We start from the raw sequence: 15780 nt of genomic DNA, 5'->3' as shown, positions 1-15780 counted from the left end.
GTCAAGGATATTGAACGAAAGCGAAAATTGTACAAAAATTTGATGAAATTTGATAAATAACTGCAAAAATAACTCCACAAATAATGGCCACCCTAGTGTATAAATAACTGCCTTTATGTATAGAGTGTTGCCCCCCTAGTGTTCTTAGGTGGAGCGAAGACAAGTGAACGAGGCCACAATAAAAGGCCTAATTACAAGGGATGAAGCGAGCCAAGGGACACTATGTTTGCCCCCCTGTCCCAGCAAGTAGAAAATCAGGGGGATCTTCAAATTCCCAAACGCTGGGGTAGTATTTCTTTAAGAACCTACCATTGATAGGGTTGCGGTGGAGGTCGCCATTCAAATCTTTGAGGTGAAAACCCCACGTTCCAGAATTCTATGAATCACAAAGGGCCCTTCCCAGTGCGGGGTCCATTTCCCACGACCGGTCAACTTCTCGCCAAATGGAAGGACTGCCTTCCAAACGAGCTCGCCCTCTTTGTAACTGCAGCCGCGAGTTTGCTTATCATAGGCGCGAGCTATGCGTTGCTTTTCCATCACTAAGTTGTCCAAAGCCTCTAAGCACTACCCGCTAAGGTCTTCGTGTTCCTGCCACATAGCCTGGACGTAGTCTTCACCCATCAAATGATGCTAATCTTGGACGCGCAGGGATTGAACATTGATCTCCAGAGGTAACACCGCGTCGTGACCAAACATGAGTGCATAGGGCGTCGTGGCAGTAGGAGCCAGCTTGGAAGTGCGGTAAGCCCACAACGTTTCATACAATGTCTCATGCCATTGGCGAGGGTTGGCAACAAGCATCTTCTTCAGTAGGGTGATGATAATCTTGTTACTGTCCTCTGCTTGACCATTAGATTGAGCATAATAAGCTGTGCTGTGGACAAAATGTATGCCCAAGTCGTTGACGAGCTGCTCTACGTCACCACCCATGAACGCTGCTCCCCTGTCCGATACTAAAACTTCAGGGACGCCAAACCTGCATATAATATTTTGAAAGATGAATTGGCGAATGGTTGCGCCAGAGTCCTTCTTCAAAGGCTCAGCTTCCACCCACTTAGTGAAGAAATCAGTAGCGACGATGATGAACTTGTGTTGGAGTGATGAGTGAGGATGAATCATTCCGATCAAGTCCAATGCCCAGCCTCTCGCAGGCCAAGGTTTAATAATAGGCTGCATGGGATGGGAATATTGGGAATATGCTGGACTGGACCATGAGCTTGACAATCTTGACAGCCTTTCGCGAATGAGATACAATCCTTTAAAATACTAGACCAATAATATCCATGTCGCCTAATGAGCCAACGCATCTTTGGACCTGCTTGGTGGGCTCCGCATACGCCGGCATGTACCTAGCGCATTAGGCTTTTGGCGTCGTGGCCAAACACACATCGGAAGTCTATGCCATCTTCGCCGCGTCGGCGTAGCTCATCGCCTCTGAGGAAGTAATTTAGAGCAAGAAAGCGAATCTTCCGGTCTGCAGTGGGATCTGGTTGCTTTAGATAAGCAATCAAAGGGATGCGCCAGTATACATCAATAGGTTCGAGGACCGCGACGACTGGATCGTCTGGCGTGTCAGGTCGTGTGAGCCACGATGTTAGAGTGCGTCGTTCAACCTTCAGGATTCGCTCGCGAACCCCATATTTCAAAGTAATGCCTGTAGCCAGTTGAGCAAGTTCGTTGGCCGCAAAGTTGCGCTCACGAGGAATAAATTCCAAACCCACGTCATCGAATTGATTCAGAAGTTCAATGGCGTGATCCAAATATGGGACGAGCAAGCAGCTCACACATCTGTACTTCTCTTGAAGTTGATTGATGACAAGCAAAGAATCACCGCGTATCTGGACGTCTCTCACTCCTAGTTCCAGTAGCACTTCTAGGCCAATAATGAGGGCCTCATACTCTGCTTGATTATTGGTGCACTTAAACTCCAATTGGAAAGAATAAGAAAAATGATCGCCCGCTGGGTTTTCCAGAACGATCCCTGCCCCTGCCAGTGTTCCTGTTCTTGAGCCATCAAAAAATAATACCCAGGGTTGAAGGGAGACTGTGGCTTGATACCATATAGCATATTCTGGGATGCGCGCCAAATCTGGTCGAGTTATGTCTGCGGTCGCTATCTCTAACTCTTTCACTGTGGGGACATCCAACATAGGGTGATGCACCAGAAAGTCTGCGATGGCTTGTCCCTTCACTGCTTTCTGTGGAACGTATTGTAGCGAGAATTCGGATAAAGCCAGTACCCACTTGCCAATACAACCTCTCAGAATAGGTGGCGACAGTATGTACTTAACCAGGTCGGTTTGAGCGATAATGCAAGTGGTAAAGGATAACATGTAGTGTCGCAACTTGCATGCTAAGAAGTACAATGTAAGACACAATTTTTCCATAGGAGTATACCTGGTTTCGCAATCCGTCAGTGTCCTACTGAGGTAGAAAATGGCATGTTCGACACCTTCTTCATCATCCTGGGCGAGTAGGCTGCCAATGGAAGCCTCAGCTGCTGAAATATAGAGCTTTAATGGAATGCCAGCTCTAGGGGGAACGAGTACTGGTGGGCTCGCCAGATAGGCCTTAATTTTGTCAAAAGCCTCTTGGTGTTTAGGTTTCCACACAAACTCATTCTGTCCTTGTAGTTTCAGTAGAGGGGAAAAAGGTTGGATTTTACCTGCAGAGTTAGATATGAAACGTCTCAGGAAGTTAATCTTACCCAGCAATCGTTGTAGCTCTTTCTTTGTTCGTGGGGAAGATGCGTTGATGACTGCGCTTGCCTTATCCTCAGGGACCTCAATACCCCGTTGATGGACGATGAAGCCCAGAAAATCCCCTGCTTGAACTCCGAAAATGCACTTGGCGGGGTTCATCTTGAGCTTGTGCAGCCGCATTCTCTCGAAGACTTTCCTGAGATCCGTGATGTGATCCCCGCGCTGTTTGGACTTGACGACCACGTCATCAATGTAAACCTCTAAAATCTTTCCCAGGATGTCGTGGAAAATCAGGTTTATGGCTCTCTGATACGTTGCCCCAGCATTCTTTAGTCCAAAAGGCATAACCACGTATTCAAAAACGCCCGCGAACCCTGGACAACGGAACGCAGTTTTGTGTCTGTCTTCCTCCGCAACCGGGATCTAGTGATACCCTGCCGTTCCATCCATGAAGGATAACAATTCATGTCCTGCTACTGCATCTACCAACATATCCGTGACTGGCATGGGATAGACATCTTTAGGCGTAGCAACATTAAGGTCTCTGTAGTCCACGCAGACCCACATCTTACCATTCTTCCTACGGACTGGCACGATATTGGACAGCCACTGATTGTATTTGGCCACCCTAATGATGCCTGACTTGTGCATCTTTTCAACTTCTTCTTTGACCAGAACTTGGGTCTCGGAGTTCATTCTTCGCGGCTCTTGCTTCACAGGCCTCTTGTCAGGGAGTGTTGGTAGTTGATGGCAAACCAAGTCCGGTGACAGGCCGGGCATGTCTTCATATTTTCTCCGCGAAGCAATCTTTAAACCCCAGTAATAAGTCAATAAGCCTCTATTTCTCACTAGGCTCTAAGTAAGCGCTGATGGCCACTTCCATAGGCTCATCTGCTGTTCCAAGATTAACCTTCTCTGTAGGATCCCTGACCTTAGGAGGGGTGTCATCCAGTGCTGCTGGAGCCAGCTGAATCTCTTCTTCGTCTGCTTGTTCTTGGTCAGATAACTCCTCGTTGACAATTTCCAAGGTTGCGACACGATCATAGGCCTCTTTTTCCACCAGGTACGAGGATAGTCTTTCGTACAGCGAGTGGAAGGCCTCTATCCCTTCCTCAAGGAAGGTCGTAATCCATTAATCGTTTAAGGGTTTAGGCACAGCGTGGCCAGGCCTTTCCAAGCCTTCCTTTGCGAGCATAAGCCCCCACTGTGCCAATTCAGAGGCTGTCACCCATGTGGGGCGGCCTTTGTCATCGATGCCACTGACCTGCAATGGAGTAATTGGCTCCAAGTAGTACCTGGCATCTACATAGTTCGCGGAAACTGGGAAAGGACGAGGATCCGCTTTAATCACTTCAGCTTGATCTGTGACCCTATTCCACATCACCAGTTCCTGGTGGAGAGTTGACGGAACACAATAGCTCCGGTGAATCCAGTCGCGTCCTAGGATGGCGCTGTAGGCCGCGTAACAGTCTGTCACGAAGAAAGCATAGACTCCCTCTGCTGGTCCTACCTTGATACGTAGAAACAATAAGCCCAAAGTCTTTGTGACTGTCCCTGAGAAGTTCTTCAGCGTGAGGGATGTAGACTGGATCTTTTCTTTCTTGATCCCAAGTAAATGCATGGTTCTTGTAGTGATAACATTGACAACGGCCCCTGTGTCAACCATAACCTTACTGACCTTAGTGCCAGCAAATTCCACCGTGATATATAAAGGTCGCATGTGCTGAACCATCGCGGGTGTTGGTCTTGTGAAGCTCATAAAGAAACCTTTACCATCACCATCTTCAGTCTCAAGAACCACTGCCTCTGCTATCGGTTGTGATGACCTGGATTTCTGTTATTTAATTTTGGTAATTAATAATGGACCAGTCGTACGAATAATTATTATTGTGCTTTATTCGTAGATTGTTTGTGAAGTGGAATGGTTTTCGTACGTATAAATATTTGAATTTCACAGTTTAGGAGGTCGTGTGAAGTTTGACTTTTTATATATTGGGATTCTTGGAAAACTTCCTTCACAAAAGTTGTAGAGCGCGTCGATACGAGTTCGTGGACATGCGGAACGTGGGAATCGGAGTTCGTATGAGGAAGTTATGGCTATCGGAAGAAGTTTCCGTTTTAGTATAAATATGGAAAATCAGAATTTTATTTCATTTTTCCCTTTCCTTTTCCGGAAAGCCCTCTCCTCTCTCTCTCTTCTCTCTCGGTCGGCCTCTTCAGAAACGAAAATATCCTGCTGACCCGACCCGAACCCGGTGTTCCGACCCGGCCGGAACTCCATTCTCCGGCGATCTCTACCGGCGAAACCTGCACAGAACGACTCGCCTTCTTGCTCCGGTCGTCTCTGTGGTGACCTCGAGCGACGATTTTCGGTGGAGGAAGCGCAGCAAGGCGGTGCAGTTCGTGGTTTTTCAACCCGACCGGAAAACGCAGCTCCGACGTCGGCGGCGCTTCAACCTTGGCCTGGGGAGTTCGCAGCAGCCTCCTTGTGCGAGCTGTGGTGGTTGTTTGGAAGGATACACGTGAAAACTCGATCAACTCAGTTGGGTTTACTGTTCACGGCTTGTGAGGTAGTTTTCGATCCCTTATGGTTGTTTTCTGACTTCGAGCTAGTTATGTGTTGGCACAAGCATGCTTAGATGAAGCTTTTTGATGTTGGGAGTTTTGTGAAATATTGAGTTTTGGTCGGCGGCGGTGCGCCTCCGTCTGTGGCGGCGTTCCGGCGGTGTTCCGTCCATGTATGAGACAGTTTCTGGTATTATATGTCTTCTACTCGTTGATACGAGCGTTTCGATATATAATATGCAAGTTTTGGAGTTCGAATGAATTTGTTATGATTTTTATCGTTTCATATCGATAAATTTATTCGATCCGTGAGGATTTGAGTATCCGATCGACTTGTGGTTTGGACACATCGATCATGGAAGTGTTCCGGTGACCTTGGGAAGTCTCGGATGTGGTTTTGCCTCGATTGGCGCCACTTTGGGGATTTTAGTCCAAAACAGGGGTTTCGGATTTAAATCAAATGTGAATCGTTACTAAGTGGATACCGTTGTGATTAGGTACTTGACGAAGTATTTGGACGGTTAATTGGCGGATTGACCGTTTTGTTCTTGGTTGAAGACGCAGCGGGAATTCAAGGTGAGTAAATCTCACAAGGATCTTTATGAACAAGAAGTACCATTATTGTTTTGGCGTTAATTATTTAACTGCAAACTATAGTTGGTATTAGTAGGCATTCCTGAGCGAATGACTACGTATATATATATTTACGTGAAATATATATATTCTTGTGGATGGTATTTGATGAATAATATGCATGATGATGCTTATATTATTGTTGAATATGACTTTCATGGAAACAATATTGTGGAAAAAGATGTTTTCTATTGTTGAAATGTATTGATGTTTGATGTTACATTTTTGAGTCAAGCGTGACTCATTTAAATGTATTGGTCTTTGTACCAAGAGTCACAGATGGTGAGCAGGGATAAGGAAAGCCGAGATTAGATGTTAGTAACGTTTTAGGTCAGGTGTGACTTACTTAACGTTCGACTTTGAGACCGGACGGGGTCTGAAGGTCACAGATGGTGACAGGTTGCAGATGGCGACCTTGATGTTTGATTTCATGATCAGACGGGGTCTGAAATCATATGTCACAGATGGTGACAGGTCGCAGATGGTGACCAAGGCAGGAAATTGGTAATCACGTCCTTGGTAGGACGAGTGATTACGATTTCAATAGAGCTCTAGTCTGTCTGTCATGATAGCTTATGGGAGTAACGGTCGAGGTTGCTTGAGACTCATAGGTATGCAGCTTAAAGGAGAGTTCTGATGGCATTCTTCTTTAATTGTCTAGATGAGACTTGAATTGCTACTTGATGGTTAAGTTAGCAAATAGGGCATGGTCATAGCGGTGACTCATGTTGTCCTTTCTATGGAAAGGATATGGAATGTTAGAAGGAAATCATGGTGGCATGTTCCTTAAGTAGATTGACGTGAGTTGTTGATTGATGTTCATGAGTTACTCATACGAGCTTGAAGAAGCTTACCGGGTTTGTTGTTTGGCAACCCCGGTGCACCATTTAATGGTGTAGGGGCTAATCCTGCAGGTCAGGAAAATCGTGGCTGAAGCTGAAGGAGCTTGTTGGCAGCAGAACGGGTAGGAAGCAATTTTTGTTGGCTTTGCCAATATATAATTTCCGCTATGCAGTAAGCTCTGAGGAGCATTTACGTTTTATTTTGTGATGACAATTTAAATTCGTAAATTTTTGTAATATATAACTCTGTGGAGCGAGTATATATTAACTTGGATGGTTCAGTGTATCAGTAAGTACTTGTTTTAAGGGAAAGATGTTCCAGGTATTTGTATTGATGACTGAACATTCACGCATGTATAATTATGGGATTATATATATCGATTTTTATTGTTGTTAAAAATCAGGGGCGTGACATCGGTGTTGTTGCAGCCGACGTGATCTGCAGGCGCTGGTCGGTACCTTCTTCATTCTCCACACATTCTTGCGCGGCTATTGGCAGAGCATATCTCGCGGGAAGTACATAGACCATGTTGCAGGAAGTATCAGCCAACTCGGTTTCGTCTATGTCGTCCTCCAAGTTGAGCTTGGGCTCCCCAAACGGGATGTCAGTGTTGAACTGCTTCGCCAACCGGTCAACTAATGATTCTTCTGTAAGGCCTTTTACCTCACACTGTTTTTGTTCCTGCAGCTCGGCCATCTCCAATTGTGGGTTTGATCCTTGTTCCCCTGCAAGTATCTCCTTTGGGGGTACGACCACAAGACTTTGGACTTTCTTAGGTCTCTACTGTAGCTCTTCTGCAGTGCTGCCCTTGCCCCCCATTCTCTCAAAAACTGAAGGTTTGGCTTCTGGTTCCTCTCGAAACAACCTGCGCCTGACATGTGGCTGCCTAGTTGGCGAATTGTCTTTCCTAGCTGGCGGAGGTGTCCTTTCTGTCGTGATCCTGCAGAAAACACTAGGCTTAGAGGTCCCTGATTCTGAGCGCGCCTGCTTTTGAAAGCTGCGAGGAGCCACCAATGGCTTAGCAGCTAATGCCTCCATCTCCTTCTGATATTGCTCAGGAGATTTAACCAATTGCGACGGCTTGATCAAGCCTTGATCTAGAGCTTCTAAAGCTCGCTTGGCTTCTCCAAACTTACGCTGCAATTTCCTTTTCTTGGAAGGGCTGATTTCCACTGCTTTCCCCTTCTCTCTGGTATACCATTTGCCTTCCTTGATGGTGGACGTTTAAGCAGGCGGAATGTAAGGTTTGGTCACGACATCTTTGTGCTCATTCTAAGCCCTTCCTTCTTGTTTCTGATCGACCGCGGCCGCTTTCAATTTCTTGAATAGGTTGGAATCTTTTGGGGATGGTGGTGACTTTACTTCATCTCTCGCCTTTGGACTAGAAGGCTGATAATTTCATGATGGTGAAGCCCATTTGATTGGCGGGAGAGAACCAAAACGAAATGTCTGCTCGACTTCTGCGTGCGACACTTGGATGTTGCATTCTTCTTTGCATCGCGAGCAAAGGACCACTGGTGAGGCCTCGCTGACTGGCTTAGCTTTCTTCTTCACAGGGGTTTCCTCCTCTTCCTTCCCCTTTGTAGTCAAATCCAGGGTTGGTTTCCTCTGGTTCCTCTTGGGCCAGTTCACATCAACCATACCGACGCCGGTGTCCGGGAAAGGGTTCAGGTCTACAAGTGCTGTCGCGGTCGCCGAGGGCTCTACCTGCAAGCTACCATTATTGAGCCATACCTGAATTTGGTCATTTAGCTTCACACAATCAGCTGTATTATGATTCCACAAGTTGTGGAATTTACAATATTTCTTTCCTTTCAGCTGATCTGGTTGAGGAAAAGGGCCAAAGTCTGTCTTCACCATTTTTGCGGCGATCATCTCATCTAAAATCTCATGTGCCTTATTGGCATCATATGTATATGTCGCGAACTCAAGTTTAGTGAAAGCCGCAGACTTGAGTTTGACAGGTTCCTTAGATATCTTTAGCTGCTTGAGGGCGGAGTTCTTCCTACCTGTCAACTCTAACGCGGAGACGTCATTCTCCTCTTCTTCAGTTTCATCTTCGCCCTGGAAAACCTCTTCCCCTTGATGGCGGTAGTAAGGATCATAGGTGGGCTGTAGGTATCCAAGGGCTGCCACTGTACGGTGTTTCCTTGGCACATATGTTCCTTTAGACGCATTTTTCCTAGCATCAGTCTCCCTTAGGAGATGCTCAAAGCTACCCACCTCTGTGATCAGTTCTCCCATTGATTGGATCATGTTGCTTCTTTCGCTGGTGTGGCTCCAAACCCTTGATCGCTAGCTTGACTAATTCTTTTCCAGGCAGGATCATACTCAGTTTGGCTTTCTGGATCTGAAAGCGTTGAAGATAGGCAACAACAGATTCAGTGGGTTGTTGGGACATCTGAGTAAGAGAAGCCAAGTCGACTTCAGGCTCTAGAGCTCCAAAAGTTTCTCGGAAGAGCTTTTCCATTGCAGGCCAATCTGCTACTGTTCCTGGGCGAAGCTTAGAAAACCATCTAAAGGCAACCCCGGAAAGAGAAGTGCCAAAGATCCTGCACTTGAGGATGTCATCATTCTGGTATTGGCCGCACTGCACCCTGAACCTGGCCAGATGAGTTGCCGCGTTCTCAGTGTCTTCTCCTGAAAAAGTAGAAAATATGATATTCTTATAACCTCTTGGAAAGGGCGCGAGCATTATATGTGGCGGGAAAGGTCCCTCATAGACCCCATCCATTTGGGCCCTAGGGTTAGCTAGCCTGATCATCTCCTCTACCTCTTCACGCCTCACAAACTCAGGACCAGGAGGAGGAGGTATCGCCACATTCTGGCGAGCAGCCTGCAATGGTATGGCTTGGATAGTATTTGTTGTTTGCTCCCCTAGACGAATAGTCCGGGGATTCGCAGACTGCTGAAGAGTCATTGCTGGCACGGCTGTCTCTTTGACCAGAGCTGTTATTTTGATAGGATTGCCAGCCAGATCAATGCCATAGTAGTCTCCTGTAAGCTCTTCATATATATTTTCTACCCCATCACTGTCATATTGCACGAATGCAGCAGAATCGGACGAGATACGCTCGTTGGCCTTTGAGGTTTGATTTTTCTGTCCAGCAGAGGAGGTAGCTTGTCCGCCCTGAGTGGTCTTCTCTTTGCTACCGCTGATTACCAGGGCTCTCTCCTTACCCTTAGCTGCCGCAGCAGTGGTCGTTACAGGAGGTGTAGCCGTGCTGCTGCTACCCTTTTCACGAGCATTAGGAGGTATATATTTGCCAGTCCCCGAAGGTTGGCCAAGCGACCCAAGGATAGCATTGGGGTCACCCAAAGCCTTATTCAGGACCTCTCTAGTCTGATTCAACTCGGCCCTCTGCATGGCCACTTCGGTTGCGAGGTTTGATCCGTCTTTTCGCATGGCCGCGATTGATGCCGCGGTTTCCTTGCTCTGGGTATTAGCTGTGTTAACAGCACCCAAGAGCTCTTGGTACTGAGCGCGATTTGTCGCAGCAACGCTGTCCACGTGTATTATAACCGTTTGGGCGAAATTTTGTGCACTTGTTTTACCCTCTTCGGGAATCCGGATCAAACGCTGATCCAACTCACGAATTCGTCGTGCCGTTTTCTCCATCGAAGCTGCCAGATGCTTCCCATAATTTTCGCTATGCTCTGTAAGGATGCGAAGCCTCTCGTCCAGGCTAGCATCTGGTGGAATGACGAGTGGCTCGAACTCGTCAACTTCAATGGTATCACCAATTGAAGTAGTTTCGGTAGTCGCAGGGGCCTTGACTACCTCATTCGTCGACTGTTGTGCCGACTTCTCACCCTCAGTAATGGGTGGCTGATTTCCTCCCTGCTCTGTCGACATCCCGGGCGATGATGGATTGAGAGAAAATTCTTGAATTACCTGTTCCTCCGAAAGACCACGACAGTCTGCACAAGTATGCGGCCTGTAACCGGAGGTCTTGTGTTTCGGGCAGTTAGCGTAAACCTTTTGGTAAGGATTTTCGTTTGATTTCCCAAAGACTACGTTCGCGAAGAAACACTATGTAGGTCCCACTGGGCGTGCCAAAATGTTTGACACGAAAATCAGTGCGGTACAAACTATCTCTTTTGAGCGTGTGATTGCGCAGGCGTGCCAGCACCGTGGGGTGCAGTCGTCGGGGGAGTCCCTTGACCTGACTTCTTCTTCAAGCGTTGTGGATGAGGAGAGCACCAACCTCGTCACAAGGTTCTTCTCTATGCCTTCCGAGAAAGGACTTCTTGCCTTACGGATAAGGGCTTTGGTTGTGATCTCTTCGCGACACCGAATCGATACTTAGTATTGTAGACTAAGCAGAGCAATCACTGGGAAGTTTGGAGAAAGTACAGGGTTTGCTAAAGCGTGACTTTAGCTTCGCTGGGTTGCGCTTCGCTGGGTTGCGAGGGCGTTACCCTTGCTTCGCTGGTAGTATCGGTGGCAGTAGCACTTAACAGTCGGCTCTTGGAGAGACTAAGACTGGAAGCACGGTCGCCGGGTTTCAACGAGGTTGAAGGTTTGCTCCGGGGAGGCTTGAGTAATCGTAGAGATTAGTTTATTTGAGAGTTGTCCATGATTTGTCCTTGAAACCTGGTATTTATACCTAGGGTTTCGACTGCTCCTTGCCATAGAAGGATTATTGATTGAAGTTTCCTATTCAATCTCCGCTACCTGACTCCAATAAGGGCTCGTTTTCCTTATGGACTTCGGAATGGGTGAAGCTGTAACCCAATTCCAAGTAGACTTATTTTTGGGCCGCAATTATCGGCCCGCTACGCTAAATCCACTAAAGGATCTTGCCAAAATTACTTTTGGGCTCAAACAGTTATGATTAAAAACCGAAAGCTTTGGTTTTGAAGTTGGTAATACCTATAACCGATTCGAACCGACCGAGTGACAGCCCTAGTCCTAATGTATAGATCATCTCTGCAAAATTTTAGCCAAATTGATGATCGTTAAGATATTCAAAACTGCCCTTTAAAAAAAAAAGATATTCAAAACTACAAATTACAACAATGTACACGAACTGTTCCAGTTCGACAGATTCAGTTCGTTCGTGTAAATTGCAATTTTGGATGCCTTAACGATCATCAATTTGGCTAAAATTTTGCAGGGATGATCTATATATTAGGACCTAAAAACTGAACGGTTAAGATGTGAATATGTGATCGAAAAGTGGCCAAAAACTGAAAATCCATTCCATAAGCTTAGGTAAGGATATTCTTACCTGAGAAATTTTGTGTATATATATATATATATATATATATAAGTGATATCCATGGAATCAAATACCTTTAATTAAAGAAACATGCTACTGTTGTAGGAACGGCTTGCTCGATCCAAGTTTTTGTTTACACGAGAAATATTTGGAGTTTTAATGTCGAATTCCTACAACTTAGTCTCACCGGATTTATATTCTGGTGACAACATAGTGGAAAAGCTGTAATGTTGTTTCTTCATAATAGTATGTTACCACATATGTAAAGCAAATAGAGTAGCCAATCATGCACTTTTTGTTAGAATATATGTTTGTAGTTGAGGCTCCTGTTATGTATTCAGTTTCATTAATCAAAACTTAAAGGCAGCCACACAGGCGCTTACTTCAAAAAGAAAAGTTTTATAGGTCAAAAGATTGTCTACAAGAAGATGGCCATTACATACCCTTCTGCTGCCATAATAGACAGACAAGAAGAAGTGGTAGTACTCATAATGATACATAGAAATAGGTCCACTGATTAGACATCAAATATATTAAAAAAAAGGGTCATGAGTCCTCCCTTGGTACTACTCCAGAGACACTGGAAACACATTGAGTGCACAAACAGTGCATAACTTTAGAAAAAAAAAGGAAATTCTTGAAATTAGACTAGGGCAAATACCCTAGCCTAAATTACCAAGCCCCAAAGGGCAGCCCAAAGAGAAGATGCCTAACTCAAGGCCCATGCCAAGACTTCATCTCTTTCACCCACTAGACGCACATAACGCCCCAACAGTTCCGCCTGACCATGCCGGCACGACCCATGCTGCCATGACCTACGCTGCAACAAAACTGCGCCGCTACGAAGCCAGGGCAGCCACGATATAGCGTCCCACGTAGATATCGGAAGCCCCCCGACGAAGTGCGCCGACCACTGTATAAGACTACCACCGCGTTCCAACAACGTCGCCAAGTACCCACCGCCAAACCACCCTACCCATACCTCGAGCAAAACACACTCCTCCCATAAACTCCCTTAAGCAATAGCATCAATCTCTCGTCCTGCGGCAGACCGTAAAACGTCGGCGAGGCCAGAGACTAGCCTAAAAGTCTGGGCGCTGCCGGACAAGAGTGATGTCACAGAATCGGAAAAAGTTAGCCTTAAGGTTTCTTAGAACGAGAGAGAATAGAGAAGTACAGTTTTCTGTATCCTTTGGCTCCTAGTATTCATCAATAATATTGATATATTTATGCTAAAAAGTGTACGTTATAATATATTTTTCAGTTGCAGATATCTTTGACAATTTGGTTTATGTAGTGACATCATAGGCCGGTGTTTCCTTAACCTATATGCATGGGTTAAATATCTCTTCCATTGTGGGCCCTGTATTTGACCAACCACTCATCCAAGATCCAAGCACGCAACAAAAGAAAACAAGAAGATATTTGACCGACCTAGGCTCTAAAACTTGGGACACAAGCCTTACTTTTTTAAAGAGAGAGTATTCAGTGTACCGACGTGCACTTGCATCAATAGAAATTGATGGCTTGATAACATCAAATATATTTTCTAGTTATTAAAAAACAAGTTTCTCATAAATATAAAAGTCTGAGATCTGCTAGATCTGTTAATTCACTTATACCGCCAATATATAAAAGAATTTTCTCCCCTCCGCATGAAACAGTAATTCAACTTCAAGAATTATTGCGAGAATTAAGTACTTCAACTTCCATGGCTGTGTTGAAGTCTATATATATGTTGACTTGTACAGTAATACAGTGGCATCACTGAGCGCATTCCCACTTTTAATACTTTCAAGTTTCGATCAAAGACTTAAAACCAAGCCTCTCTCATGATCCCATTTCCATGTGAAGACTTGGATACAAATTTCCGGGCTATTTCTTCTCAAATAGACGACTCTTGCATCAATCATGCCCCACTCTCGACCCTCACTAATTTAACGTCAAAAAATGATAAATAAACTTCAAAGAACGTAGATATACAGAAATTTGAGTATTATTCTCTGTTTCCTTCAATATGCTAGTTGAATGATCATTTCCAGCTGTACAGAATGCAGAGACTAGACTTGAGACTTGAGAGGGTAGGGTTCTCATTGATGGAGATGTCAATTACGTACAGGCCGGGACCCTTGGGGGTTGTGGAATTGGACTAGCATTCTTTACTAAAAAAGGCATGGAGTTTTCTATACGTTGGTGTAATTAATCTGCAATGATAGATGGGAATATAGTGTGACAGGGGCCAGGGAGAGCCATTGATGACAAGCAGCTTGGAAATTCCACAATTTAATTCAACCAGGGGCTATGAGGATTAGAATTATGGCATTTTCTGAGTGGTGATGAGATACTTTATGAATACAATATTTCTGTGTCTGTTGTATATCTCATATCTTTTTTAGCATTTCTCTACTAAGTTGAATGATTCATGCACGAATTTTCTGTCAACCTAAAGCTAGAGAAATTTCAACTTGACTCTAGTACTAGTCTACCTACTTTGCTAGTACCACCCTTATAAGTCATTTCCAATTTCTAATTAGTAACGTCCAAATCCTTTGTAATTGAGTTTCGTACGTTGCATCATTAATAACCAAAAAAAAAATTTACTTAATGTTATCCAGCCGTCCATTCATGTTGGTGCAAGTGCATATCAGTGCACTAAATACTCTCTCATACATATATTGTTTAGTTTTTTTTTTAGTTAAAAAGTCATCCATCATGTAATTGAGCAAGCAGTATAATAATGACCCACCCCTAAGCAGCTGTCATAAAGAGTCATTACATAGAGTACACTACCAAGCACACTCCGAAAACAGAGTACACACTACACAAAACACCCCTGACACAGTACACACTACACAAAACACCCCTGACACACCCACTTTTGGGATTACACCCAAAACAAAGAAATTCAGACCTCCTTAGAGAAATAAAATGAATTCGAAACAACTAAGCGTCTATTTTCTTTGCGATCTCCTCAGTAAAAAAAAATAAAGGGAAGAAGCAGACCCATCATCATTTAGTAAAAAAGAATGAAGGCCCAAAAAAAAAAAAAAAAAAAAAACCAAGGACACATATGAACCCAACCCACGCATCGCTCCTGCGGCATTTTCGCCAGACAGTCTTGCCAGTTGTCAGTAGTCCATCCTCCTCGCTGGCTATATGGGCAGGTTCAAATTATCCCACAATATTAGCCCAAAATCTCTATCCATGCAAAACCCTAGTCAACGCAGACTCAAAAAAGCTGTCAGCCCTACTGCCGCTGGCAATGCCACTACTGTCATTCATGCTGCCCCCTCCATCAACTTCAGGGCACTGTAAACTTAATTCCAATTCTGATAGGGGAATACGAGTGACATAGGTGACAAACATGTCAACAACACTGCGTCTGGCAACCCTGCCGTACCAAAATCCAAAACCAGTTCTTCAAAGACCGCAACCCCTCGAATACGCCAAGCATCCCATCACATGTCCTCAAACAGGTGCTGCCTCAATGGCCATGTCCGATAAACACCGCCGTCACCAACAAGAGAATAAAACCAATTCGTTTGATCCGATTGAAACTTCAGATCGTATAATCCAATATCACCAAATCCCATAATCCAGGGAAAATCCGAGGCTATAACAACATTTTCAGGAAGAGAACACTTCACCACAAGGGTCTCCCCAACCATAGAGATCGCATCACTACCAAGAAGGAGGAAGCAAGAAGGATAGTCAAACAAGCTGACATCCTTGCAACCATCAGATGACGGCTGGGTACAGTAGGGGGCTGCCTTGTCTACAAAACCCTAAGGCCACGTTTGTTACACAGGACT

The 15780-nt window shown here is 45.1% G+C and overlaps 1 protein-coding gene across 1 annotated transcript; it reads right to left on the bottom strand.

Moving 5' to 3' along the window:
• Nucleotides 1–630: 630 nt before the first annotated feature.
• LOC133716331 (uncharacterized) lies at nucleotides 631–7439 on the bottom strand. The gene is made up of 5 exons (XM_062143041.1): nucleotides 7202–7439; nucleotides 3613–3809; nucleotides 2046–3008; nucleotides 1384–1919; nucleotides 631–976 (listed from the first exon to the last, which is right to left on the bottom strand). The coding sequence occupies exons 1-5, from the start codon at nucleotides 7437–7439 to the stop codon at nucleotides 631–633; spliced, it is 2280 nt and encodes a 759-aa protein (XP_061999025.1).
• Nucleotides 7440–15780: the final 8341 nt, after the last annotated feature.

This window comes from Rosa rugosa, chromosome 6, assembly GCF_958449725.1.
Source record: "Rosa rugosa chromosome 6, drRosRugo1.1, whole genome shotgun sequence".
Lineage (NCBI taxonomy): Eukaryota > Viridiplantae > Streptophyta > Magnoliopsida > Rosales > Rosaceae > Rosa > Rosa rugosa.
The sequence above is the reverse complement of the archived record's forward strand: the minus strand, read 5'-3'. Positions and strand labels throughout refer to the sequence as shown.

Excerpts from the sequence above, each read along its gene's own strand:
- LOC133716331 (XM_062143041.1), bottom strand. The coding sequence starts at position 7,439 with ATGGCCGAGCTGCAGGAACAAAAACAGTGTGAGGTAAAAGGCCTTACA. Across the intron at positions 3,009-3,612 it reads TCAGGGATCCTACAGAGAAG|AGAGCCATAAACCTGATTTT; the intron begins GTTAATCTTGGA and ends GCAACGTATCAG. Across the intron at positions 1,920-2,045 it reads CTATATGGTATCAAGCCACA|TGCACCAATAATCAAGCAGA; the intron begins GTCTCCCTTCAA and ends TTGGAGTTTAAG.